The following is a 27,003-nucleotide window of genomic DNA, read 5'->3' as shown; positions in this document are numbered from 1 at the left end:
GACACCCCCACGTGACATCAGGCCACCCTTGGCTCCCGCGCCTCACGTCCTCACCTCTCACTTGGCACAGAAGGGCTCCCGCCTCACCTCTCCAGGCCACTTCCCTGTGAGCACCCAGCAGAGGGCAGGGGAATGGGTGGGGGTCCTCCAGCCCGGAGCACAGGGGCCACCCTGCACCCCTCTGAGGGCTCACGCCTCCTTGGCTGGCGGCTCCACTGACCTGGTTTTGGGGCCACCTCTTGGGCCTCTGTGTTGGGCGGGGTATGTGCGTGTGTTTGCACGCACACACGTGAGCTCCCGCGTGCTGGGCACGCACACCCGCATTGGCTTCTTGGCCCTGTTCCAGGAGCCAGTAGAGAACAGTGGTTCAGATTTTGAGCTCGGAAACCTCAAACCAAAGTTCTTCCACTTACTTTGCCGAGTGACCCCGGGCAAGCTTCTAGACCTCTCTGAGCCTCAGTTTCCTCATCTGTAAAAGGAGGACTCAATGAGATAACGTGTAGAAGTCCTGAGCACAAAACAGGCCTTCAGTATGTGTTGGCCCCGGGGGTGCGGCCGAGGATCGTGTTTGACTATTCACTCCAACCCGTCTCGTACCCCCTCTACAAAAGCACTTATGACCGGTTTGTTTGAAGCCGGGGAGGGTAGGTTAGATGGGGAGGGGCTGCTGTGCCACCGACAGCCCACACACTTTGGGGCAGACAGACTCGAGTTTCAATCCCAGCTCCTCGGGCCGGAGACCTTGGCCAAGTTCCTCAACCTCTCTGCAGGAGCTTCCGGTGGCTGTGCTAACATACGGCCACGCGCTCAGTGGCTTAAAACAGCATACACTTAGGCTCTTAGAGTTCTGGAGGTCGGAAGCCCGGCACAGGTCTGCCCGGGCTAAAGTCGAGGTATCGGGGCTGCATTCCTTCTGCAGGCTCTAGGGGATCACCTATTTCCCTGTGCTCACAGCTTTTAGAGGCACCTGTGTCCCTTGGCCGGTGGCCCCTTCCTCTGTCTCCAAAGCCAGCGGCTGCCATGCTTCCTCACAACTTCCTCTTTCTCCCTTCTTCTGGCCCCACTTGTCAACTTGTAAGGCCCCCTTGCGATTATACAGGGCCCACCTGGATAATCCAGGATAATCTTTCTATTTTAAAGTCAGTTGATTAGCAAATTTAATTCCATCTGCAACCCTAATCCCCCTTTCCCTTGCAAGGTAACACCTTCACAAATTCTGGGGATTAGGGCCCGGTGTCCTGGGGAAGCTTTCTCATCTGCAAAGTGACACTGCTAATCCCAGCCTCCCAGGGCCTTTGGGAGGATTCCAGGAGATGGTCCAGCATGCCGGGCAGGGGCTCAGGAAATGCTGGTTGGATCTGCCCTGAGCACCTGCTGAATACAAAGCTCTGTTTCAGGTGCCATCCAGAGTCACCAAGGATGGGAGATGTCACAGTTCCTGCCACAGAGCGGCTGGTATTGTGATGAGGGCAGTAGGACATCACCAGGGAAGGTTTGTCCTTGGAGAGCAGAATGGAAAAACAGGGACTTTTACTGACCCTGTGCTGGGGGAGCAGCTGCTCCTGGGTCAAACCAGAAGGCTTCCTAATGGGGGCAGATTTGACAGGAGGGAAGGGCACGCAGGGGACTCTCCTAGGTCACAGGGCCCAGGTGGACATTACACAGAAAACAACACAAGGCCGCCTGGGTGGCTCAGTCGGTTAAGCCTCCAACTCCTGGTTTGGGCTCAGGTCATGATCTCACTTTGTGACTTCGAGCCCCACATCGGGCTCCGTACTGGCAGCACAGAGCCTGCTTGGGATTCTCTCTCTCCTCCTCTTTCTGCCCCTCCCCTGCTCTCTCTGTCTCTCTCAAAGTAAATAAATAACAACTTTTTAAAAATAATTAAAAAAGAAAAAAAAAAAACCACAAGGTTCTGGGTTCCAGCCTCAGTCTAGCTGGGAAAATGGACCAGAGGCCCTCAGTAACGTATATGGTGTGATGGGTACCTGATGAGCAAACCATGATGGGAGTCAGCTATGGGCACAGCGTAGGGCTTCCAACCAGTCTGTGACTTTGCTGTCAATGCAGCTCTTCCTGTGCACTAGGTGACTTACAGGGACCATCTGAGAGGTAGGAACTGTTCCTGTCCTCATTTTTTAAATGAGCAGAATAAGGCTCAGAGACGTTAAATATTTGCCTAACATCACACAGCACGGATAGTTGTGGGATTTGAAGCCAGGCAGTCTTGCTTCTGCGGAAGGAAGGCTGGCAGTGGCTCGGCCTGGGGTCTAAGGCGAGACATCAAGGAGGAGGTGGAGGCCACGGAAAGAAAACATCCCAGGCGAAGGGGAAGTGCGAGTCTGGAAAATGGGAGAGGCGGTTGGGCCGGCTAGAAACAGAAGTGTGAGTAGCGTGATGGGAGATGGTAAAGGGCGACACCTCACAGTACTTGGTGGCCACAGACTGGATTGAAAGAGCACTAGGGAGCCAAAGAGGAGCTTCTACAGGGTGCAGGACCAGACCGGGTTCCTGGAAGGTGAGGGAAGCCTGGTTTTCCAGCAGAATTTTCCTCTTTCTGCAGGGCTGGTGCTGAAGGGAATCCCCTCATGGCCCAGCATCCGGGCCAGGCAAGAACCTTGAAGGTTTGCTCCCGGCATCCTCTCGCCTTTGCTGAGCAGGCCGATTCCCGCTGCAAAACGTCCCACTGCTTCCCCAAATCCCCCAGCCCTCCAGGCCCAGATCCCCAGCCTGATAGCATGACGCCAGCCAGCCGGAAGGGTCAACTCCATGGCGTTTGACCTTCCTCCTGCAGAGATCAGACCGATTCCTAATTAATGGCCTGTAGGATAGATAGTTACCTTGGCACAGCTTGCAAGTAATTTAAAGCTTGTCCTCAGGAGGCCGGGCCATAAATAATGCTTAATTAGCCGGAGGTCTTCCTGGGACACACCAGCTGTGTGTTATTGGGCACACCAGCTCAGGGACCCCCGGATGCCTGGTTGGGATAGGAAGGGGATGCTGAAAGAATCACCCCTCCCCCAGTGAAAAATCAGTCTTGTCTTTCCCAAAACAACAGCTATAGTCTCACCTCCACCAGCAGAAGTGTTACCAGGGTTGGGGTCCCGGCTCAGCTACTCCTGGCCAGGCCCTTGACATTTCTAGGACCTCGGTGCCCCATCTATAAGATGGCCCAATAGCTCAGGTCCATGGCCCCTTGAGGACTTGCTTAAATGGATAGATCAAATTAAGAGGAGGGTGGGGAAAAAGGACTTTGGAGACTTTGGATTTAGGAACTGAGGCTAGGGGATTATAGACCTCACTGAAGCACCTTAGACAAGCTCTTGAATAAATCCTAGAGCACTGGGGACCACTGCGACACGATTGTTTTCACCGCTAAATCTAATACGCTTCCGTACTGACTGCTTTTGGTTTTTTTGCATGTGTAGAGTGGGTGTGTAGGCAACTGTGAATCAGCTAGCTGTCGTCAGCCGTCTGTTGGGATGTGCTGTCCATTCTGCTCGTGCAGTGGGTCTGTTGGGGCCATGTTTCCCGCTGTCCAGGGCAGGAGGGGAAGGCACGTGACCTGGCATTCCCTGCCCCTGGGTATGGCTCTAGAGCCCGGTCCATGTAAAAGCCCCGTCCGGCTTCCTCGTGCGAGGCCTGCGGGCCATACTTCATCTGTCCCGAGATCCCCTTCAAGACACATTATCACCCGTTTCACAGGGGAGGCAAAATGATTTCATTCGTTCGCTCACATGCTCAGCAGGCACCTGACGACCATGCCAGGTGCTGGGAATTCATCCCGAGAGCCTATGCTAGAAAGTGTGTGTTGGGGGGGGGTGGGGGGCAGAAATAACTTAAAATTTCAGATAGCGGCAAAATGCTGTAAAGACAATAAAACAGGTGATGGGAGGGAGAGAGATTTAAATATTAACTTCGGTGACAGGGAAGCTGGAATTGGCTCTGGTGTTAGACGGTGCCTTGTTGCATTCCTGGGCTGCTTTTCAAAGATCTGTAGTCATTTCTTCTCTACCCCCCCAGTCGCCACAAGGACTTGAATTAGTGGGGTCCAAAGAGGGGAGTCAGTGTGGCGGCTCCTTGGGGCCAGGGGACCATTTGCCCATATGTCCCCAAAGCCCTGGCCACTCACAGGAAATCCAGAAGGCAAGTTTGGTAGGTGGCTGAGGAGAGAGGGCCTGCTTGGGTTCCTTTCCGCGTCTCCAGGTTCTGCATCGGGCCCCGGATCTGAAGGCTTCAAGCCAGCCCCAGGAGCCTGGTGAGGCTTTCGTGCACTTTTGACCTTCCCACAGCGGCACAGGGAGGCCAGTTTTGATTCTTCCCACTTCCCGGGGGGTGGGGGGGGGGGGGGACGGTAATGCCCAGAGATGCCAAGTGACTCATCCAAAAGTCACACAGCAAATCAACTCCAGAGCACGGTGCTGGCCTGCCGGCCCCAGCCAGGCTGCCTGCCATTCCCAAGGGCAGTTCAGACACCTGGGCTGCCGAGGGTGCGCGGGCCAGGGCCCGTTCTGGGAGCCGCCTGGAACAAACGGTGGTCCCCTGCCTGGTGGAGGCGGGCAGCCGGCGGGACACGCTGGCATCTGCTCACACCTGGAGGAAGGGCCCCCAGCACCCCAGCACTTCTGCTTCCGTGAAGAGGGATGAGCTTCCCAGAAAGCCGAGCTCAAAGGCAGGCACTTCCCCAGTCTGTTGGGCAGAAAGCCCAGAGCTGACCCCAGAGGCTCAGCCCTCGGTTTTGAAAACCCCCTCCCGCCCCGAGAGGCAGGGGATGGGGTCCCCAGCGGAGAGGCTGACCCCAGATGGGTGGACGCCGCCAGCCCCCGGGGACGCTCCGGAGGAGGGAGGCCGCGCTCCAGCTGGGCCCGTGCCTGCCAGGGGGGCGGCGGAGGGTTCACGCTGCGGCCAGCAGACTGGCTGCGTGTTGCAATGTCTGGTGGCGTTTGCAGCATCCTGTCCGTGTGTGCAGCTGGGGTAACCTCAGGCCGGCGCGGAGGAGCGTGTGTGGCGCGCAGGCCTCGCGGCCTGGAGGCTGCTGGCACCTTGCATCTCATTTACAGCTCCGGGTTCAGCCGCGGGCCAGCGGCGCCCGTGACGTCACGCCGTTTGTTTACCGCGGGGAGGAAGCGCGGGCGGGCCCGGCGGCGGCCGGAGGGGCACCCCTTCCAGCCCCCGCGCGCGCGCGCCGCGACCCCAGCCCCAGCCCGGCCCTCCTCCCCACCTCCCCTGCCCCCTCCCTCTCTGCGCCCCTCCCCGCACCCCCAACCTCAGCCTGGCCCTCCTCCCCACGTCCCCCGCCCCTTCCCATCCGCACCCCAACCCGTCCCCGGCCCGGTCCCCACCTACCCCGCCCCCCGCCCTGCTCCGCCCCCTCCCCAGCCGCGCTCCGGACACCTCCCTGAAGCCCGCCCCCTCCACATCTACCTCCCAGCCCTCTTCCCTACCCTCTCCCTTCCTTTTCCGTCCGCCAAACGGGATCCCAGCCCGATCCCCACCCAGGACTCCAGCCCAGCCCTGCCCCACCCCCTCCCGGGACCCCCGCGGGCCCCCACCCTCCGCCCGCCCCTGGGCCGGCTTTCAGAAAGACTTCCTGGAGCCTCCTGCCAGACCCGTTGAGGTTTCGCCCGGCGGCTCCTCCTTGCCACCCCCTCACCCCATCATGTGAGCGCAGACTCGCCTCCCTGCACGGAGCAGGCTGCGGCGGCTCATTTCGCTGTCAGGGGCGGTGTTGGGATGGCCGGCGCTTTGTTATTGGAAACTGGGGTGTTTACCGGCGGCGCGCTAGGTGGGTAGCCGGCCAAGGGCGCGCTAGGTGGGCAGCTGGCCTGCTTGGCCGGCATCCAGGCACCCTCTTCCTGGGGAGGCGGCCCTCGCCACCTGGAACCGTTTCCTCACTCTCCACCACCCCTCCCCCTCGCTTTGCCTGAGCCCAGTGTTCTGGGTGCTGAAGGGACCTGGGGATCGAAGTCAGGACCTTTCTCTTCCTCCGAACCTGGGACTTGCCAAAGCCGACCTTCCCTGGAGAGGGAGGCTCAGAGGCTCAGTGCAGGACCACCGTTCTACCATTGTCTCAGACCCAACCCTTTGGGGTCCTCTTGGAACCCCTCTTCCTCTGGCTGCCCAGTCCTGAACCCTCCTCTTCCAGAAACTTCACCCGACTGCCCCATCTGCCTCAAGTGTCACCCGCCTATAGAGCAGCTCCTGACAGGCCCCCCCTGCACCGCCCTGGTTCCCACTCCCATTCCCAACCCCCAAATCCCGCAGTCAGAACCCGTTCCAGAAGCCAAGTCAAAAGTGATCATTTCTGTGGTGACAACCCTCTGAAGGGTTTCCAGTCTCATTGGGAATGGAATTCCATGCCCCCCACCCCCCCACTCCTTACAGCTGCAGTGCTCAACTTCGTGTCTGCCACCTGGCCTCCCTGCTGTACCCCAACACCCTGAGCTCATTCCCACCCCAGGACCTTTGCACTGGCTGCTCCCTCTGCCTGGAAGGCTCTTGCCCCAGATATCTGCATCCCTCCCTCCTTGACTTCCCTCACGTTTGCCCAAATGTTATCCTATCAGAAAGGCTTCCCCTGTCCCCCCTTCCAAGTAAATACCACTCCCACCCGGGGATCATTCCATCCAGCCTCCCCCCTACAAAGCTTCCCTCTCCTTCCGTGCACTTTTCGCCACCTTTATATATTGTGTTTGTTCCTATGTTCGTTGTTCCCCCCATCTCCCCCATACACTCGTGAGAGCAAATGCCAGGAGAATGGAAAGAACTTTCCTGCCGTATTCCAGAGCTTCCAGCACTGCCTGGCATGTGGTCACCACTCAGGAAGCCCCCTTGAATGTGTGAGCGAGCGAGTGAGTCAGGACAGGGAGCAGTGAAAGAGCTTGGCTTTGGGGTCTAGGTTGAAGCTGCTTTGAAACTTCTGGTTGCACAGCCTGCACGAATTACTTAGCCTGTCTGAGCTTCATTCACGCACGGCACTTATGGTCCCATTTCTCAGAATGGTGATGCTGGAGATGCGCACCATGCTGGAGAGTGGCCTGTAACCGCTGGCTCTCCTCCCCTTCTTGGCACCTGCATCTCAAGGTCACCTGGTGTTCTCTGCAACGGCCCGGGCCGGGAGGGAGGTCCAGATGCGGGAATGGGGGCAAAGGTCATGAGGTGTCCGCTAGCAATTCTGGCCTGAGTTTTCCCACTCCTGGGTTTTGCCAAGTGTGGTCTACGGGTGGACAGAAGGAGGTGCAGCCCTTGGGCCGGGCTTGTAGGCTGTTAGTGTTTGTGAAAAGAAACATCAGCCCCTGAGTTTCGGGCTGGAAGTCAGAAGCTGTTCTGCTCTTCCTTAGAGGCAGCCTTTGAGGTAGTTTCCCTTTGAGGAGGTTTTCCCAGTGGTCCTGGAACCAAAAAGAGTCGCAAGAATCACACCCTGGGGTGAGATGGGGACTTAGCCCAGTTGTCCTACTTGGTTTCTGAATAGTTGCTGAAGACATGGCTCTTGGCAGGTGAAAGTGTTAGGGGTGTGTGTGTGTGTGTGGGTGTGTGTGTGTGTGTCACGGGGTGGGGGGCACGGTGCCCCTATCCTCATGGACGTAAGGCTTCCATTGTTGGAGGGAGATGTGTGTCCGAGAAGAGATCTGGAAAGTCAGAAAGCAAGGACGTGCACAAAGATGTTTATGGCGTCTTCGTTCATTGCTGTCAAAACTGGCAACCAAGAGGCCCTCCATTAAGTGAACAGATAAATAAACTGAAACATTCAAGCAATGAGATCCTATTCAGCACTAAGAGGAAATGAGCCATCAAGCCACGAAAACACACGGAGGCACCCTAAATGTATATACTAAGTGCGAGAAACCAGTCTGAAAAGACCATATACTGTGATTCCAACTGTATGGCATTCTGGAAAAGGCACAGGGACCTTACGCGTGTCCGTGTGGGTTCATCAGTTGTAACAAGTGTACCACTCTGATGGGGGGCGTTGTAGCCGGGGAGGCTGTGCCTGAGGGGGTGCAGGGGACATGTAGGGACTCTCTGTACCTTCTGCTCCATTTTGCTGTGAACCTAAAACTGTTAAAAAAAAAAAAAAAGCCTCTAGTGGCCCTATGTTATTTATGGATCAAATACATATTCTTGGTCCCAGAGGTCAAGGGTGTAACTGGACTCTACCTGAACCTGTCCATGCTGCCACCCTCTCCTGGGGACTCCACTCCACCAGCTCCAAGATGGCCTAGCCTTCTTCCTTCCTTTCTCCTGGACCACACTTACATGGCTGCCCCCTGGAAGGGCTCTCCCCTCTTTTCTCCGTGTGTCTCTTTTCTGTCTCTTATAAGGACACCTGTCATTGGATTTAGGGTCCACCCTCATCCAGGGTGATCTCATCTCAGGATCCTTAACTTAACTCATTACATCTGCAAAGACCCTTTTTCCAAATAAGGTCACACGCATGGGTATCAGGGATTAGGAATTGGACGTAATTTCTTGGGGAGGGGGGGCACAAGTCAAGCTGTTATGCCCCTCTGCGGGCAGTAGTGAGGACCTCATCTACAGTGCCTAGAGCAGGGCCTGGCACACAGCGAGCGCCCGAGAAACGTTAGCAGTGGCAGCGGTGAGTCCCGTTCTCCTTCTTGCCCGCTGGGAGAACCAGGGATGCTCCTGGCACACCCCTTCCCCCAACCCCCCCCACCCCGACTGCCCCGGCCACTGTGCTGACCTATGCTCAGGGACAGTGGGTCCTGTCCTCACCTGTTCTCCCACCTCAGCCTCTAAAGGCCCCCGGTAGCCTCGCAAAGTGTTGAGGATCATTACTGTCACCCATGTGGCACACAGTTGGTCAGCAGGGCCATGTGCTACACGGTCACAGGGCAGCGGCTTCCCGGGAGGTGGACGCCTTGCCGTCCAGCCCTTGTCATGTGGTGTGCACTCGGTGACAGCTGTGCAGTGCATACATGTGGCCCTTTATGGGGTCACTTGGCTCTTCGCTCTGCAGGTGAAGTTCGGCAGCCGAGTGCACAGGAGTGGGCATCAGACCCGGCGGGTTGGAGTTCCGGCTCTACCGTTACCAGCCGAGTCATTTCGGGCGTATCACACAGCCCCTCCGTGCCTCAGTTTCCTCATTTTCGGATTGGGCCTGGGGCCCCCCTCCTAGAGCTGCCAGAGGGCTGGGTGGGGACCTGCAGCAGGTGTCCGCATGATGCTTGTGGTTCTCCCCGTGGCTCCCACGGGCCAGTTCCAGGCGGACCTCGGCGGGAGGAAGTCTCTGTCCGGTCCAGGCTGTGGTCAGGGACTCGTGGGAGGAGGACACTGCTGCCTGATCTAATCTGAGGAGCTTCCTAACAGTCCGCTCCAACAGCTGAGCCAGCGGTAGCCAGAACATCCTGGGCAGGCCCAAACAGGGAGCGAAGCCAGCGCGAGCCTGCCCTGCCTGTCACTCGGGCAGCTCGGCAGCACGGGGACAGGAAGGGGGAGCCGCCCCTGGCCTGAGCCCCCAGCAAGGAGGCCCTGTGCCTTTGCCCCCTCTGACCCGCTGGGGTCACACATCAGCGGGTGGGGTGGGGGGGACACAGACAGCGAACCGGAGGCTATGCAAAGGGCAGGGTGCAAACGGGTGCATGTTGAGGACAGAAACGGGGCTCTCGGGGAAGGGGGGGAGGTGGGAAGATTAGAAAATCTGATATGTCTCGAGGGGGTATCCCATCACTGTCATGGATTCTGAAGGGTTGTCTTTGAAAGACAAGGTGGGCTGCTTGCCTGTTGGGGGTGACCGCCCAGCGCTCCCAATGGGCGAGAGCTGGAGGCAGCCGGTTGGGGTTCATTCCTAGAAAAAAAAAAAAAAAAAATCTTCCGTTCCGGAGAAGAAAGGGCTAAGTAAGGATCCAGAGCGGTAGTATTCAAACTTCGTTTTATTTTTTTAGCAACGGAATCTGTATAGAAATGGCTGTTCTAGAAGACGAATAAAAGTGACAGTGCTCTGAATGACCCGGGGTGGGGGGGGGGGGAGCGGGGACCGTCTACCAAGCCTTCCACCCCTCAGCAGTCCTGGAGCCTCCTCACTAGATTCCCCAGGGTTCCCAGAGCTCAGCGGGAACACCTGTCTCCGGAAATCCTTGGACGGTTTTGACACTGGTCTCCACCTTCGTGGGCCCAGGACTGTGGACAAAGGAGGGTCTTGTAAGTCGAGTGGAAGGATGGAAATGGAGAGGTCTCTAAGATTCTGCGGTGCTGCCCCAGTTGAGGCTGTGTCTAGAAGCAAGGCAATGAAGCCCCAGTCTTCCAGGCATCTGTCACCCCGATGACCCCAGTTTTATGGGGGGAGAGTGGGATCTTCTGCGAGCAGAGATCTATTTATGTTCCTGAGTTAATAATAAGAATAATAATAATAGCGAGAGTTTGTCATGTCCTTTCTTCATCTTCCCAACCACCCTTTGAAATTCATAACCTTAATTTATACAGAGGTTCAGTGGGTGTCTCAGTTCGTGTAACTTCTGAGGGGTAGATCAGAGAACTGAGCCCAGCAGTCTCTGGCTCCTGAGCCTGTGTTCTCAGCCACTCTTCTCAAAAGATAGGGGGTCTCTTTTTGGAAACAGGCAGGACTGTGAAAGAGAAGAGAGCTTAAAATTTAACTTCTGCTGGACAGCACGTGTCCGTGCTCCCAGCATCACCAACCCGCACCCCTTGCGGGCCACACGAAGCTCTGAGAATGGATTTTTATGAACGTCCTCCCGCTGGAGGTGCTAAGAGTGGAGGAGAGCTGTGCACCCTCAAAACCGTGACCCTCCCGCCCACCCCCCTTCCCTGCCATGGTTTGGGGTCTCTGGTGGGTATTTTCTTCCTTCTGGGAAACCAACTCAGCATCGCTTCGCTCCAAGACATGGGACCCATGAGACATGAGCTGTTCTGCCAAAGACCTTCCGAGGGACTTAGATCTTTCCGGGGCCGCCGATTATAAACAGATGCTCCTCCTGGGATCTGCCCGGAGACCACCCAGCTCACGTCACTGGGGAGGGGGACTGTGCTCTCTGCAGCTGAACTCCAGCAATGAATGCCAAGTGCAGGCCTGCATGCAAGCATCTCTGGGCAAAGAAGGCAAGGCTGGGTGGAGAAGAGTCACTCACTGTTCTCTGGCCAGCAGATTTTTTCTAGAGACCTCCCTGGGCCAATGTCATGTGACAGTGTTAGTTGGCTTTTACTCTTGCTGGGTGCTGAGGTTACCAGATGGATAGAATGGATGGGATTCCCCAGAGGACCTTGCAAGCTTGCGGGGGAGGCAGGGGTGTTCACGCACAAAGATCAGTGTTGGCAGTTGGGCATGCGAGTCTCGGGTCACACTGCACTGCACCAGTGGTGTGACCCTGGACGAGTCATTTTACCTGTCTGAGCCTCACCTGCAAAATGGACAGAGTAACCATACCCACTCATGGAATTGTAAGGATGAAAGGAGAAAACACACGGAGGGTACCCAGCCTATGGAAAGTGCTCACTAGATACTTGCTGTTGTGTCATGATGTTGTTATTGTGGATTATTGTGTGTTATTGAGGGATAGAAGGAGCAGCCAGAGAAGCTTCACAACCAAGGGGGCATTCAAGCAGGGTTCCGCAGGATGAATAGGAGTCCACAAGTAGGCTTGGCATTTAAAGCAAAGGAGAACAGCATGCTGGGCACTAGGTAGGGTCACAGGGAACTCAGAATGAATGACATTTATCCAGGAGACAAGATGTAGATGGGAAATGGCGAGGACAGCACACTGGGGGCCAAGTTCAGCATGTGATGCGTGAGTGTCAACCTGTAACCGTGAGCTTCCTCGCTCATCCTCACGATGGGGAGAGAGATCCAAACAGACAGCCACCTCGTGCTGGGTGGGAGCCCCGAAGGGGCAGAGCCAGGGACCTGGGGAGCAGGCAGGGCTTGGACCCGCGGACCTCTGACCTCTGGCCTCATGGTCTCCTCAGCTGTGAGAAGTGGGTAACAGTGGCCTTCAACTCTGGGGCTTCTCGGGCTCAGGCTGGCTGGAGCTGCGGTGAGGGCAGCTTTGAGGGAGAGAAGGGCAGGGACCCTGGGCCGGACAGGGCGGCCGTGGCCTGAGAGGGGCCGGATGTCTTGGTCCCCTTCCCTCCATGCAGCCTGAAGGACAGGAGCTAACCGTTGGCCCCAGAGAGGCTGGGAGGCCGCCAGTGTGGAGTCACCCTGAACCGTCATTTTATCAACCAGGCCTAAGAGTGAATCCCGGGCCCGCTGGCCCTCACCAGCTGCTCCCTGTCCTGGGAGTTTATTCAGAGGAGGCCGGCTGGGGTTCCACGGGCTCGTCAATCTGCCCCCTCCTCTCCTGTTCACCCCACGCCCCTCTCAGACCCCTGCCTCCTGCCTGCCTGTCCTCTCCTCCGTTCTGACACCGGGTGGGACTCTTGTCCTGTCAGCTGTCCGGAGTCACCCCCAGGTGACTCCGGGCAGGGACCGTGTGGGCAGACCTGCTGGGCTGAATCTGCCAGTTTCCTGGTCAGCAACTCTGGGTCCCCAGAGGGGTCCAGGCAGGGCACTGGAGAAGGAGAAGCCAGCAAGGCGCAGGTGAAGCCCTCCCATCCCCAGAGGACCTGCCTGTGACTACCAGTGAGGCACCCATGCATGGCCCTGAGCCTCTTTTTCCATCTGAGAGTAACCCCTTGCCCCCTTCAAGGGTCTCAACCTCAGACTTGACTCTTCACATCACAGCACAGCCCCAGGATGGTTTTGAAGCACTGGGGAAATCTGGGTCTCACTGAATCTTGATCCAAGCAGACTCTGTGTTGAGGGTTCTAGGACCTTCGTGGCTCCATCAAGGAGGATGGGGTGGTCTCAGCCTTCATACCTCCTCCCTGCCCGTCCCACCTGTGGCAGGTGAACTGTCATGCATTCACCCAGCAAACAGCATGTGCCGTGCTGGGCCCTAGAATATGAAAATGAACAAGCCAGGATTGAGGGCCCTCAGGGGCTCCCAGCCCAGTGGGGTTCGGGGGGGGCGGGGCGGGCAGCAAGCAGCCCTGTCATTGTACCCAGGGAGAGCTGGAGGCTCTGAGCACAGAGCATGAGGAAGCCAGCCCACCAGGGCATCCTCAACAGACCCCGAAAAGGAAATGGCCCCGCCTGGGTGTATCCCCTGCCCACGGGAAATGAGTGGACACAGCGTTCCCTTTGCCCCCCTTTCCCCCAGTCCCTGTTTCCCTCTTCAGGGCTTTCTTCCAACCACGTGGACAGTCCTGGCCTCCCTGGTTTCCTGATGGCTGGTTTCCTGGGCAGACCGGAGGCGGGGTTAGACCCAACCCTCCTTGCCCTACCTGAGAATTGAGGGGGGGGGGTCAGGAAGAGTTAGTTAATCCGGCCAGGAGTCCCTGGTGCCCCTTCTGCTGGCACCCCATGCACACCTGTGTGTGCTGAGAAGCAACCCAAGGTTCCCAGAATACAGGCCTGCTATGTGCACTGCCGCTCCAGACCCTCTGAGGTGCTCGCTTGTGCTCCTAGGACCCCTGCACCTGCCAACACCCACCCCAGCTTTACACTTCCCTTCTCTTTCCACTTGTCCCGAAATTCTCAGAGTCCTCAGAGGCACTGCCTTCTGCCAGACCCTAGGGAACGGTGCAAACCCCATGGCCCTGTTCCCCATAGGAGCTGGAGGTGGGATAGGGTTGAGCAGGGACTAGGGGAGGAGAAAAGAGGCCAAAGATCACCTTCACCTCAGGCTGACATAGTCAGAATTAGATGGAGGGTGGTTGGATGGTGGGAGAGGGGTGAGTAGAAGGAAGAAAAGAGAGGTGGATGGATGGATGGATGAATGGATGGATGGATGGATGGATGGGAGGGAGGGAAGAAGAATGGATTGGGTATGTAGATGGATGGATGGATGGATGGATGGATGGGAGGGAGGGAAGAAGAATGGATTGGGTATGTAGATGGATGGATGGATGGATGGGAGGGAGGGAGGAAGGAAGGGAGGGAAGAAGGATGGATTGGGTGGGTGGATGGATGGATGGATGGATGGGAGGGAGGGAGGAAGGAAGGGAAGAAGGATGGATTGGGTGGGTAGATGGATGGATGGATGAGTGAATGGATGGATGGATGGATGGATGGACAGATAGGCAGATGGGGTAACAAGGGAGGATGGAAAGAAACTTGGGTGACAAGGACTACAAGGCAAGGGTGAGGTTTGGTGGAGTGGAGGATGCTTACACCCAATTGCCTTCCCACAAGAGATGGTTTTTTTCTTCTTCCTGAAGTGAATCTCCCTGCCTCCCCTGAAGGAACACACTCTAAGTCTGTTTTTAGTTCAATAGACAAGAAAGTGTCCCTTGGAGACTGTCTAATTGCAGTCCGTTTGCCCTTAAAGGACTTTTGTGGTCATGGAGAGCCACTGATGGAATCCTTCCTTGTAAAACACTTCCTGTATTTTAAGACTTAATTATAAGAAATAAAGCGGTTGGACTAGGTGGGGTCTTCAAACTGGCCTTCCCAGGGATGTTTCAGGGGTTGAAAAAACACTTTTATTTTCTTTTAAAAAATATTTCAGGGGCGCCTGGGTGGCTCAGTTGGTTAGGCGTCTGACTCTTGAGTTTGGCTCAGGTCATGACCTCATAGCTTGTGAGATCGAGCCCCATGTTGGGCTCTACGCTGATAGCACAGAGCCTGCTTGGGATTCTCTCTCTCCCTCTGCCCCTCCCCACTCTGTCTCTCTCTTTCTCTCTCTCTCTCAAAATAAATAAACATTTTTTGTAAATTTTCAAAAGTGTCTAAAGCACTAGTAGAAAAAGCGGGTCTGTTGGAGACCACCAGCTCTTTTTGTCTTCTTTCCTAATAAGATAAAGCCCATTGCTTTATTCAGGTGATTTGTACATTCCAGAAAGTTTGGGGGTGGGGGAGCACACCAGGTCTTTTTTGTATCCCTCCAGCTACTCCCTTTGGGACCCTTTCTGCTTAAGTGAAAGTGCTGAGATTTTAAGGTGTACAGTTGATAAAACTGTTCCCACCACCAACTAGTCCGTGTGACTTTTCTCTCTACTGTGTCACAGAGCAGACTGGAGAAATCCATCGGGTTCTGGGCTGGTGTGATTGGAGCCACTTCTGTAGCCTTCACTTGAAAACGCTTGCTTACCCAACACGGCCTTCCTGTTCTCGTTAGTTTCTTCTAGAGGGAAAAATCTGTGGTTGGACCTGGAATGTCTTCCTTGTGAAGAAACCTAGCTTCACACCCGGGGTACCATGTTGGGTTTCATTTTTCAAGGAAGAGTTTCATTGACAATTTTAGAAGGAAGAAATGAAAATAGAAACCCATTAGACTAATCCCTGGGAAAACCCCATCTCTTCTTTTTTCCGATGCCTTCCAGCCCCTGCCTCTATTGCCTTGTGCTGCCAGAGCTGAATTTTATTAAGGTTCTTAGTTCCCTGTCTTCCAACCCTTTTACCGACGGGGGCCTCTCTGGACCCAGGGACACATCATGTCATGGGGAGGTGGGTTGTTCTCGCTGGGGTCAAGGTTGAGAGTGAACCAGCCTTCTCTTCTGAGCCTTTTATGGCCAGCCATTCATAAGTTTGTCCAACACTGTTAGGAGTCCATTCATTGGCCCCACCAGGGTCTCCTCCTAGTGCAATGGGTCCCACATTTATTGCCTGTGGGGACGGCAGCATTTCTTTCTCAGTGGGAGCCTGGGTGCCTCTCTTCGTGCCCTCCTTCCCAGTGGGGCCACAGCTAGGTGGGGAGTCCACTTCACCTCTGTGGGCCTCATGGCCAAGACCTTCCAGTCCATTCTGGAGGCTGGTGCTCATAAACCTGGCTCTAGACCTTCTGGGTGGGAAGGCCAGCTTGTTCCTGAGAACATTCTGGAACACCATACAGGAGTGCTGTCACTCCAGACTGTGTAGGGTAACTAGAATCTGTTGGTGGGAGGCGTCCTGTGGAAAGGAATGTGTAAGAAAGACTTGTGTGGGAGCCCGGGTGACTCAGTTGGTTCAGTGTCCTCGGTTCAGGTCATGATCTCGCAGTCTGTGAGTTCTGGCCCCGTGTCGGGCTCTGTGCTGACAGCTCAGAGCCTGGAGCCTGCTTCACATTCTGTGTCTCCCTCTCTCGCTGCCCCTCCCCCACTCATGTTCGGTCTCTGTCTCTCTCTCAAAAATAAATAAACATTAAGAGAGACTTGTAAATAATGCATCCATCGACTGGTCGTAAATGGGCTCAGTAACTGTCCGTTCGGTTCAGAAAGTCATATTGTTAATGTGCTTGGCGTGCTGTCGTTGGATGCAATCGGGGAGGCTAGCTACTTGGCTTGCCAATTACTCGGGCAAATTGCTGAATTTCCATTGCCCACCATTGAATTACGATGGGTCATTTAATCACCACCTATTTGGTGTTGCCATCCTCTCCTTCCAGATCGTTCTCTGGGGCCGGACTGAGAAATGCCTGAAAGAGACGACAGAGGAGATTCGGCAGATGGGCACCGAGTGCCACTACTTCATCTGTGATGTAGGCAACCGGGAGGAGGTATACCAGACGGCCAAAGCTGTCCGGGAGAAGGTAAGTGCCCAGGAGGGTCTGTCCCGGGTTCGGCTGGACACAAGACACAATAGCCAAAGAGAACATTCTCTCACCTGCCTGGCCTGGGAGAGAGCGTTGCGAATGGCAAAATGGCTGTTTTCGGGGCATGTCTGGGGACTGTCCCGGAAGCTGGCCCAAGCTGTGTGTGCATGTCCGTGTGCGTGAGTGTATACGTGCATGCGTGTGTGTGTGTGTGTGTGTGTGTGTGTGTGTGCGTGTGTTCTTTGGGGCAGGGATTAGGTGTGTGGCTTGATTACATAACAGAAGTAATCACCTGTTGTCCCCTTTGGAAGAAACCTTGTGAGTTTCTGGGGGGCAAAAGTCCCATCGCCCTCTGGGAGGATCCTTCTCCTGACTCCAGCCATCTGTTCACGGTGAACGTGTCAGTGAGTTCCACAAGAGCAAAACCCATCCTGTTTGCTATCTAGCCGGTGGTGAATGTGAAGTGCTTCTGTGTAGCAATAACCTCGTTTATCGTAAACAGGCTGTGTGCCACAAAGTATTTCTGACCCTCAGATCAACCCCGGTACGGCCATCAGCTCCATCTCACAAATCCAGACTGAGGCTCAGAGAGATGATGTGGCTGTCCAGGGGCACACAGCCGGTGTCGAGGGGGCAGGCCCTGCCCCTGTGGGTGCAGGCCACCGGGACCGGCTGCCCTAACGGCCCCGCGGCCCCCTTGCCCACAGGTGGGCGACATCACCATCCTGGTGAACAACGCTGCCGTGGTCCACGGGAAGAGCCTGATGGACAGTGACGATGACGCCCTTCTCAAGTCCCAGCACATCAACACCCTGGGCCAGTTCTGGGTAAGGGCCGTCCTGGGCCACAGCCGGCCCTGGGCGTGACAGTGACGTGTTCCTGCCCTCCCGGCTGCTGTAGGGGGGTGGGGAGAGGCTCGCCGGGGCTTGGGCTCAGGCCAGGGGGATGTCGGGAGGCAAGGTGGCCAGGTAAGAGCAGTGACCACCCAGCCCCAGGAGACATCTGGACGCACGGAAATGCGGAGCTCGGTGCCCTGCGGTGGGCGGGCCTCGGCCCCCTCCCCTCCCGTCCCAGGAGAGCTCAGTCATGGAGCGGTGCCTGTGCCCGGGGTGGTCGTGCTCCCCAGAAGAGGTTTCAGAGGGGCCGCTGGAGCCCGCGGCAGCTCCACACTGACCTCCCACCCACCCTCAGACCACCAAGGCCTTCCTGCCGCGCATGCTGGAGCTGCAGAACGGCCACATCGTGTGTCTCAACTCCGTGCTGGCGCTGTCTGCCATCCCTGGTGCCATCGACTACTGCACGTCCAAAGCCTCGGCCTTCGCCTTCATGGAGAGCCTGACCCTGGGGCTGCTGGACTGTCCAGGAGTCAGTGCCACCACCGTGCTGCCCTTCCACACCAGCACCGAGATGTTCCAGGGTATGAGGGTCAGGTCAGTGAGCGGGGGACTCCCCTCCCTTAAGCCAAGTCCCACAGCGGATCGGACCAGGGACGTGCTTAGTATGCACAGAGAGAGCTAAAATTTAAAAATACCGCGGAAGCCCCTTCTGTTTGGCTTTGTGGTCTCATACCCGATTCTCTATGTGCGAGGCGGTGGGACACTGTAGTGGCTTAGGGTCTTGCTTCTCAGGTCAGGGAGCTCTTACAAAGTATCAGTGCACATGCACGCAGTGGAATACTCCCCGAGAGAACAGTGTTAACACACGAACAGCATGGATCAATCTCAAAAGTATCACGTTGAGCAAAAGAAGCCAGACGCTTTAAAAGAGTGCCTTCCGCATGAAGGCATTACAGGAACCTCTAGCACAGGCAAAACCAGGCCAAGGTGATAGACATTAGAATAGTGGCCATCTCTGGAGGGGCGGGGACATAGCCTGGGAGGAAGCACAAAGGAACTTTCTAGAATATTTTAAAATGCTCTCTCTTCCCAATCCAAGTGGCAGTTACATAGGTAAAAATTAATCATGCCACACACTTAAGATTTCAACTTTTTATGCAAATTATGTGCATAATTATATGTATTCAAATTATAGCTCAATTTAAAGAAAGACTGAAGCCCAACCCCCTGTCCTCCAGGCCAATGGGACTCCAGGGGAATGGGAACTATTGGTTGAGAGCTCATGCTTTGGAGCCAGCCACCTGTGGGGCTGACTCACTTATACCTGTATTGTACCATCTGACCCTGGGTCCAATTAGTTCCCACTGTAGCCTTCGTTGCTCATCGGTAAAACAGGAAGGTGAGTGGGGTGGCTGGGTGGCTCAGTCCGTTGAGTGCCCGACTTTGGCTCGGGTCGTGATGTCACAGCTCATGAATTCGAGCCCCACATCGGGCTTGCTGCTGTCAGCGCAGAGCCCCATCGAGCCCACTCTGGATCCTCTGTCCCCCTGTCTCTCTGTCCCTTCCCTGCTCATGCTCTCTCTCTCAAAAATAAGTAAACGTTAAAATAAAATAAAACGGGACGATGAGGATGTCCACGTCTAGGGTTCTGTGATAAGGATAAAAAGGGATCTGACATGGAACACTGCATGTGTCTATAGTAAGTCCCCAATAACGGTGCTCTAATGATGTACAGTCATGAAGGGGCACAAAGTTAAGAGACAGGTGACAATGGGGAATTATCCAACAGCTACTTTCCTTGCTTTTGCAATGCAGCATATAATAACAGATTTGCCTTCTAAATTATACACAACAGGTTCTTCCACACACGAAGATGGTGTGGAGGTTCACCGTGAGAATTTAATGAGACAGCTGGTGGAAAGCATTTAGCACAGCACGAGCCATGTGGGAATCAGTCCCCCTTGGTTGTTGTTATTGAGACTGGTTTGGTCATCCCTCCTTCTCTACACTTGTGAAATCTTGAGCCAGTCTTGCTACCTCTGTATGCTTTACTTTGCTCATCTGTAAAACAGTGGAAATAATATTTCCCTCGGGGATCTTTGGGAGGATTACAAATAATACATGTGAGGCATCTGGTGCAAAGCCTGGCATGCTAGATGGTCAGTAATGAACGGCTGCTCTTTTTGTCCTTAACTGACAGTGAACATCTCCATGAACGCAGATGTGATTAATCTTCCTATCAGATCATACCTTTCGTGTGCCACGGAAATCCACATTTCCACCTGGCTCACATGCAGATGATCACGGATTCTGTATTTAGAGGAGGTGGGATTAATGAACGTGGATGTTCCCTATTGGCTTGCCGGCCCCCCCATGCCACTTTGGGCCAGTTTCTTTTCTTCTGGGTATACAGGAGGTGCTCAGTAAATGCCTATTGGACAGAAGAGCAGCAGGGGCAATCCTGGGTTTCAGGTGGGCTCCGGGGCACAGAAGTAAGTAGGCAGGACGTCAGCAGACCTCTCGCGTGGTGTTCCTGTCTCATCTTCTGGCCGCTTCCTCTCTATCACTTCAAGGAAAGGCGACATTTTTCTACAGTGGTTCAGAGGTTGGGCCCAAACAGCCAAGGACCAAATCACAGCTGTGTGTGACCTTGGACAGGTGACTCAGCTTTTCTATGCCTTGGTTTCATCTTTAAGAAGGGATTGAAAGTGTACTCCCTTCTTCACAGCTTAGCTGAGCTCCTAGATGTGACTCACCTAGCCTGCCTGGCACGTAGTAAGCACTAGGGGAAGGTTAGTTACCTGTGGTTGTGCAGGCGAGCCCCGAGGTTTGGGGGGAAGGGTCATAAAAGGATGACTGATGTGTAAACAACTTCCATTCCCTAAAAGAAAAGAAAGAAAGAAAGAAAGAAAGAAAGAAAGAAAGAAGAGAAGCATTGGTTTCCTGTCCAACCATGATTAACAGCTTCCCAGCATTAAAGGGAGGTAGAGACAGATGTTTAGGACAAAACTGATGGGTTTTCTGGCAAGAACGGCCATGTAGGTGCTGTTGTTTGCAAGTTACTATTTATTGATCTTGTTTGTCCCAGCCGCGACAGCCACTTTACAAACGCTGCTACACGTGGCCCTCAGCAACCCCGTGAGGGAGCTCTTGTCCGCACTTCACAGACGTGGGAACTGAGGCTCAGAGGAGCGAAGCTACTTGCCCAGGGCCACACAGATGGACATGGGCCGAACTCGCTTATTCCGCAAGTCTGCACGGCCTCCGTGGGAGTAACAGCTCCCTATATACCCATCCCACCCACCAGGAGGGAAAGGAGAAAGTCCCTCCAGCAGACGTGCCGGCCTCCTCTGTCAGGCTCCCCTGCAGGGGTCTTACTAGGAAGGGCCCCCCCGTCCCCACAGAGCTTGGCCCTATCCATCCTGTCTTCCCTTCCCCTGCGTAGCAAGTAGGCCGGGCCCTGGTCGTGGCTGGAAAACCAGACTGTCCGCCACGTCTGTAGGGCTCGTCAACACGTTCATCTGTGCAGGCTCCTGGTGGCCGTCCTTCCAGACTGCAGGGCTGTGAGCACCTTAGCTGCACATTAAGATAGCAGAGGAAGCTCGTGGCCAGGAGGGTGTGGGGGGAGATCCGCGGGTTCTCTGAGACCAACCGGGCCCGTGCTGGGGTCCCAAGAGTTGCCTTTGCCCAAGGTGACATCAGCTCCAAGAGATTCATCACCCTAAGTGCTCCTGGTACCTGAGCACAAGCACTTCGTGGGATCAAGGTCAGCCCTGTGCCTACAGGCCCACCAAGGATGGGAGGACAAGCTGCAAGTGAGGAGGGGGACAGAGCTTTGGCCCGGGGCTCATGCTGGCCTGGCTTGAGCCCTTAGGGCCCCACCATCTCCCCAGAGCCTCAGCTCCCTTCTCTATGAATTGGAGCGAACGGTGCCTGTTGGATTTAGCTCAGGCCTGACAGGGAGCATCATCACTGTGCGGGGCTCAGGTCAGAGGCCTCTGAACACGCACGAGAAAGCTCCCTGGCACCCGCTTATTCAATCATTCATTCATTTACCAACCCCGTGGAAGGCACTCTGTAAACACTTGACCAGCTCAGTGAATCAATGAATCAAGGAGGGGACCAGCCAGCGGGGCAGGGAAGGGCATTCCCAGCAGACCCCCACCTCCAGACGGGCCGAGCAGGGCACATTCGGGGGCAGCAAGTTGTTCCGGGTTCATCGGTTCAGCAAAGCGTTTATTGAGCACCCACTATATGCCAGGCACTGCACACCGGGGGCTAAAACAGGGAGCAAGACCGACCAGACCTCTGCCCTTGTGGCACTCACAGTCTGACAGGGGAGACAGGCCACGCACAAGCAAACAAGCAGACAGGCAAGGCCACGTGGTAAATGAGGTCAAGGAAATTAGCAGGGGGAGGAGATCAGAGGCCACCCAGAGAGGATGGGCCGAGAACCCTCCCCGGTGGGACAGCTGGCGAAAGGCCCTGAGATGGCAGGGAGCTGAAGCGACAGAAACAGAAAGGTTGGCCTGGATTTCGGGAGAAGAGTGACAAGGGAGAGAGGTCAGGCAGTGGGCAGGGCCCAGGACAGTGCTGGAAGAGGGTCTGAGCCAGGCAGCAGCAGGATCTGAGTGACATGTTCGTACTTTTTTTAATGTTTACTTATCTTGAGAGAGAGAGAGCGTGCAGGGGAGGGGCAGAGAGAGGGAGAGAATCCCAAGCAGGCTCCACACTGTCAGTGCAGATCCCAACATGGGGCTCGAGCTCATGAACCGTGAGATCATGACCTGAACCAAAATCAAGAGTCGGATGCCTGACCGACTGAGCCACCCGGGAGCCCCTGGGTGACATTTTAAAAGACATTTCAAAGGAAGCATTTTGAAGAATGGTTCCCAGGGGGTGGGCTACAAGACCTCCATTCTCCAGGCGAGACCCACTGGGAAGAAGGGGAAGGAGGAACTCCCGACATTTCTGGGGAAGCAGGCAGGGGCGGGGAGAATATTCCAAAGGGGACTCGAGTCTCCCAAACAGGAAAAGCCAGAGGGACGGCCCATGGATGTTAGCCACGGAGATGGTCAGCAGAAGTGCGTGCTTCTCTAGGAGAAACCCATATTGTCTCTTCCTGTACCAGGTTCCCCAACCTCTTCCCCCCGCTGAAGCCGGAGACTGTGGCCCGGAGGACGGTGGAAGCCGTGCAGCTGAATCAGGCCCTCCTCCTTCTCCCGTGGACGATGCATGCCCTCATTATCTTGAAAAGGTACGGGCTGGGGGAGAAAGTTCTGGGTCACGTTCACGCTGGCTGTTTCCCCTTCCGCTGGTGAATGCTGGCGGGGAAGAGGCGGCAGGAGGAGAAAATACACATGTGATCGATTACTCATGTCTGCTGTGGGCAGGAAAACCAGCGGTGGTGAACTGTGTCCCAGGGACTTCCCACACTTCGTAGGGAGCAGTGGTTCTCAAAAGCGTTGGTCTCAGGACTCCTTTACGATCTTAACAATTAGAAGAACCCAGGGACCTTTTTTGATCTATTATTAGTAACTGTATGAGAAATTAAAACTGAGAAAAATTGTTACAACATTTATGTATGTGTTTAGATTTAAAATATTGATTGATTGATAGGCAGTGGTAATAAATCCATACCTTGTTATAAATATGATATTTTTATAAAAAGTGTATTTTCCAAAAAATATGGAGTAGGAAGAATGGTGTTGTTTTGCATTTTGGGGAAGTTCTTTCTCTATTGCCTGACTTAATTGAAGACAACTGGATTTCTTATATCTGCTTCTGATTTTAATCGGCTATGATGTCACATGTCACGAAGCCTCCAGAAAACTCAGCTGCACGCTGTGAGAGAAGAGCGTGCGAAGGCAAATATGTCTTGGGGTTATTACAAAACCAGTTGAACCTCTGAAGAGATTTCGGGTACCCCCCCCCAAGGGTTCCTGGGCCACACTTTGAGAACCATTGTTCCCGAGACCAGTACTTGGCCCCCGTGTTCAGGAAGTTCAATCTAATGGGGGGAAACAGGGTTTGCAATGTTTGGGACTCACAGAAACGCCCCAGGACTAGTCAGGTGGGAGGTACCAGAACAGACTACCTCAGGAGGTAGGCTTTCAAGAAGAGATCATCTTCCTTCAGAATTGGCCCAGCATCACATTTCCTAGAACTTTCTAGACTTTGAGCAGCACACCCTGCCCATCCTGGTCCCACAATGAAGGGGCCATTCTAGGTGCCCAGCTGCACACAGGGCGTCAGGGAGAGCTTCGACCCTGGAGCCCCAGCGACCGTGGACCCTGGTTCCTCTGGGCCTCCAGCCATCTGCCACCTCGAACCCCCAGCTCACCGACCCCTCTGACCTGAAAGGCCTTTCCGGGAAGTGAAGCGCCCGAGTACCTTCATCAGACATCAGCTCCCAGGAACGCAGGCTCCCCTCTGGCTGTGTGTCTACAGCTGAGGATTGGCTCCAGCCGCGGGCCCAGAAGCTTCCTCATCGGGCCACATCTTTGCCTCCCTTAGTGCATCCTGACTGAGGCTCTGACATGCCCTTGGCTGCCTCTGGGAGCCCCTAGGAGGGTAGAGCCTCATGTCCTCACCAGGATGGGGCTGCCATCCCCCCCCCCCCACCTTGGGGAGCTTCTTAGAAGCCTTTCTGAACATTCTAGGAAAAAGCTGGTTTGTCTAGAACATCTCAGTGCTTTCCACGGTAAGCCCGCAGCCTACATTTCCTGTTCTATCTTCCACTAGTTTTCCACCTCCCACCCCCAACCCCTGCACCGCACCCCCTTGTCACTTTCCCCAAGAGAAACCTTTACAAGCTCCACTCCAGAACAACCACGCCCCCAGGGAGACTTCCAAATTGCTCTGGCTGGAAGTGAGCCTTTCCCATCCCGCACCTGGGGTGGTCCAGGGCCCTTCAACTTGATTCAGCAAATGGACTGGGGCCCTCTCTATGCCAAGCCCCACACTGCAGGCCAGGATCAGAGATGAGGTATCTTCCAGGCATGGGTTTGCCAAGGAAACAGCGAGGACCCCCCCGCCCCCCGCCCCAGGGCCCGTTGGGGAAGCACAGGGGCTTGGGAAGCCCAAGGAGAGGCCTGGGGGTGAATCTGGGAAGTTTCCCTGGAGGAGGTGGTAACTGCCTCACTCCTCAATCCCACACAGCAAATATTTGTTGAATGATTGGCTCCTGGAGGGAATTGATCTCCCAGATACCTATTGGCTCCAAAATGCTAAGAATGTGGTTTTGAAAGTTTGTTTCTACCAGCCACCTTTACCTTTACCTCGGAAACATTGTTTATCCACTTACTTGAAAGCCCTTCCTTGTGGCTTGGAGAGAGGGCTGGGGCGGCTTATGGGAACCATTGCTCTACTATGACCTGGTGGCTGGTGCCCCCACTGACCCTCTTCTTTTCTCCCTCCCCACTCCCCCAGCATACTACCACAGGCTGCACTGGAGGAGATCCACAAATTCTCAGGAACCTATACCTGCATGAACACTTTCAAAGGGAGGACATAAAGGCAGGATGCAGAGACATGCTTGAAAGCCACGGAACCTGAGGGGGCCATGGCACGTGGGCACACCCCCATGCGCCTGTCCCTTGGCACACTTCTGCTGGGTGAGTGGGACTGTTCCTGTCCCCAGGAAGAATCCGGGTGAACCCCCAGGCCAGCCCCAGGACCTTTGCACAGGACTGATGGGCGTAACTCTGACCCCCATGGGGAGGCAAGAAACCAGCCAGCAGCCACCTTGACACTTTCATACATTTCTAATTGTGTAGAGTTTATTGTTAAATTGCTTCTCGAGTCTAACCAGCCTTAGCAGTGTGTATAGACTGTTTCCAGGAGGGTCTATACCCAGATGCTCTTTTCTTTGCAAAATCCACCCATCCTCAGCTTGTGCAAACTGGTTGTATGGCAGGAATGATAAATAAAGAGATGGTTTTTGCGAGTTCTTTTGTTGAAATCCCTGAACCCCTGGTCCTTGCCATTCGGGAAGGGACTGATCCCAACCACAAAACGCCATCTTTTAAGAGACAGTTGTTCTGCTTGGGGTCCCCAGCTGCCAGGAGTGGAGCGGGTGAGAAGAGGGCAGAGGTGGCGAAAGGTATTGGAGCCCGAGCCTGGGGTACACGGTTCCTTGCGGCTTCCGCCAGGCCCCTCCCAACAGCCATGAGTTGGGGGACACTTTGCACCCCCATCCAGTTCCCTGATACGACCTTAACGAACTGGTCTGCGGAGAGCTGCCTTCTGCTCTGCCACAGCCCCACCAGCACAAAGCAACCAACTCAGGAGAGAACCAGTCCTTAGTGAGTACCCACTGTCTACTGAGCATGACTGGGTACTGAGAGGGCAATGTTGCTGAGAGGCCAAAATTCTGAAGACCACCATCATTAAGACCAGTGTTAGGAGGGTGCTACAGGCCCCTGACCCAGATTGGACCTCAGGGGATAGACGTGAAATAGCAAAGGGGCACCTGGGTGGCTCAGTCGGTTAAGCGTCCGACTTCACCTCAGGTCATGATCTCGCAGTTTGTGGGTTCGAGCCCCGCGTCGGGCTCTGGGCTGACGGCTCGGAGCCTGGAGCCTGCTTCGGATTCTGTGTCTCCCTCTCTGCCCCTCCCCTGGTCACGCTCTGTCTCTCTCTCCTTGAAAAATAAATAAGCATTAAAAGAAGAAGAAGCGGAATGGCAAAGAGTGAGGAGGTTTGGAATGGCACAACAGACCCGGGCTCAGTCAACGGGGAAAATCACGGCCAAGGAGACGTGGGGAGAGCCGCCCCATGGTTCGCCTGGTGTATGCTCTTCCCTGCTGCAGCAAGCTTAGTAAACCTGACCTTGGCAGGGGCACAGGTGGACAATGGCCTCCGTGCACACGGCTCTTGCTGGTGGGTGGCCAGGTGCAGGGAGGGGCACAGGCAGTGGTTCCCCAGAGGTGAAGCCGGTCACAGGCCACGAGTCCAATGGAAGAGCCTCCCACGTGCCGTGTAAGGCCAGCGATTCCACACAACTCACGTTAGCAGATTAATCTCGGAGCTCAGACTGTTGTCAGATCTGTGTGCAGGAACACCAAGTCATGGTCACATCCGCGGCTCGTGTAGTACCTGCCAAGTGGCCGCCAAGTCAAGGGCATCACATTCTAACGGTTAATTATCCATTGCACCAGGCAGCAGCTCTCGGGAAGCCCTTCCAGCAGCCACGATGTGTATCAGCCAGGATATGACCCCAGTGTCATCCCTTCAACAACGGAGGCTTGTCTTAGGATCGCCACTTGTCCTTCAAGGGTGGCTACAGCTCTGCTCTGTGTCCCCTTTGCGCTGGGAGCCTAGCCGAGAGAGGAGCCAACATCTGGGACGATGTCTTGTGGCAGAGGTAGTAGACACGCCTGGCCACCCGGCATCGGCTCTGAAAGTTTCTGCCTGGAAACAAGGGATGTCACTTCCGCTCACAGCTCATTGGCCAGAACAGGTCACGTGGTCCAGACGGCCGTGGGTGTGGCTGGCCATACAATCCCCGTGGAGGAGTGGTCCCTAATTTTGAACTATTATGCCATGTGCCACGCCGTGGAAGTCGTCCGTAGAACATAAGGAAAAAGTGAAACGTAGGCAGGGGATGGAGGGAAGCCGACAGATGCCGCCCAGGGATGTGG

The 27,003-nt window shown here is 55.2% G+C and overlaps 1 protein-coding gene across 4 annotated transcripts in view; it reads left to right on the top strand.

The window, feature by feature from the left end:
- DHRS3 (dehydrogenase/reductase 3) overlaps positions 1–25,307 on the top strand; it is a 40,670-nt gene extending 15,363 nt beyond the window's left edge. For all 4 annotated transcript variants that reach the window (XM_007083803.3, XM_042996062.1, XM_015538217.2 and 1 more), the window contains 5 exons: positions 16,377–16,520; positions 17,231–17,350; positions 17,715–17,953; positions 22,491–22,616; positions 24,791–25,307. In XM_007083803.3, the coding sequence (XP_007083865.1) occupies positions 16,377–16,520; positions 17,231–17,350; positions 17,715–17,953; positions 22,491–22,616; positions 24,791–24,875 (714 nt within the window). In that variant the 3' untranslated portion in view covers positions 24,876–25,307. The remainder of the gene's footprint in view (positions 1–16,376; positions 16,521–17,230; positions 17,351–17,714; positions 17,954–22,490; positions 22,617–24,790) is intronic.
- Positions 25,308–27,003: the final 1,696 nt, after the last annotated feature.

The sequence above is a fragment of the Panthera tigris genome, chromosome C1 (genome assembly GCF_018350195.1).
Source record: "Panthera tigris isolate Pti1 chromosome C1, P.tigris_Pti1_mat1.1, whole genome shotgun sequence".
NCBI lineage: Eukaryota > Metazoa > Chordata > Mammalia > Carnivora > Felidae > Panthera > Panthera tigris.
The sequence above is the reverse complement of the archived record's forward strand: the minus strand, read 5'-3'. Positions and strand labels throughout refer to the sequence as shown.